This window comes from Plasmodium reichenowi, chromosome 10 (genome assembly GCF_001601855.1).
Source record: "Plasmodium reichenowi strain SY57 chromosome 10, whole genome shotgun sequence".
Classification (NCBI taxonomy): Eukaryota; Apicomplexa; class Aconoidasida; order Haemosporida; family Plasmodiidae; genus Plasmodium; species Plasmodium reichenowi.
In genome coordinates, this window is record NC_033655.1 from 18,491 (window position 1) to 19,890 (window position 1,400).

A 1,400-nucleotide genomic window follows, 5' to 3' on the forward strand; every position below is an offset into this window, starting at 1 on the left:
TCATATAAAAATAAGCACTAATACATGTTATAATGCAAAAAATATATATAAATCGTTCTTTTATAAAGATGTATTTTGTTCACATATATATATATATATATATATATATCCTTTTTCATTTGTATTCCAAAACCATATGTAATAAAAAAAAAGAACTTATTACAAAATTCCTTTTGCAAATTTTTTTTTTTTTTCCCGCTAACTTCAATTATTTGGTAAATTATATTATAATCCTTTCATATAAAAATAATCCAATTTTAATTATCTGATAAATGATTTTTGTATTTCTATGTATAAATTTATTCTTTAAATTCATGCTTAAGCTTTAGCAGTTAAAAGTGGTGTTTTGTTTTCTTGTGATTTGTTTTTAGAATCATTGCTTCCTTTTTTATCATTTCCTTCATCTTTGTTATCGGATTTATGATTCTTATAATATATTCCAAAACCTACACCGGCACCTATTAAGGCAGCGAGAACAGAAGCTACGGAAGAAAATATTATAATATTCTTTTTCTTCTTTTGAGCATCTGTTAATTTTTTTACGCCACCTGATCCACTACTACCTGCTAAAACATATCCTGGGATAAATAATTTAACTGCTATGATAGCAACGAAGAAAAATAAAATCTTTGAAATTTTCATCCTGAATAAAATATATTAAAGTTAAAAAAATAAAATTATATAAAATAAACTTTTATAATTAATTTGGAATTAAATAATAAAAAAAAAAAATAAATAAAGAATTAAATAATTATAAAATAAAATATTATAATATAATAAAAAAAATTTCAAAAATCTCTTTTTTTTTTTTTTTTAAAAAGAAAATCTTTTTTTTCGTTTTATTTTAAATATTAAATTTATATTATAAAAATAAAATGATTCTTTTAAAAATTTTTTAAATATTTTTTAAAAAATATAATAAATTAATTTTATTATTTTTTTTGAATAAAAAATTTTATTAAAAAAGTAATAATTTTTTTAAAGAAAAAAATTTTTTTTAAATATATAAAATAAATATTTTTTAATTAAATAGGCATATTTTTTTTTTTCAAATGAAAAAATTATTTTTTTTTAAAATTTATAAAAATTAAATATAAGCATATTTTTCTATATAAAAATAATAAAATAATGAATAAAAAAAACAACATATAGCTACAAATATGTATCCTTTATAAAAACATGTAGTTATTATATTGTCCTTATTAAAAATATTTAAAGATGACTTCTTTATTTTTATTTATTTAATATTATTTTTCTTGCATACAAGAACGACAATGAATTTTTATTTTGGCGGACAAATGTATACTTTCTTCATAAATATATAAATTGGAACGAAATATATTTCGTTGGTAACCGTTCTATATTACATATATATATATATATATATATATATAAATAAA

General features: G+C 16.7%; 1 protein-coding gene across 1 annotated transcript; it reads right to left on the bottom strand.

Moving 5' to 3' along the window:
• Window positions 1-318: 318 nt before the first annotated feature.
• Window positions 319-642, bottom strand: PRSY57_1000900 (early transcribed membrane protein 10.1; the record flags this gene model as incomplete). The annotated part of the gene is made up of 1 exon (XM_020114836.1): window positions 319-642. One exon carries the CDS (start codon window positions 640-642, stop codon window positions 319-321), a length of 324 nt encoding a protein of 107 aa, XP_019970382.1.
• Window positions 643-1,400: the final 758 nt, after the last annotated feature.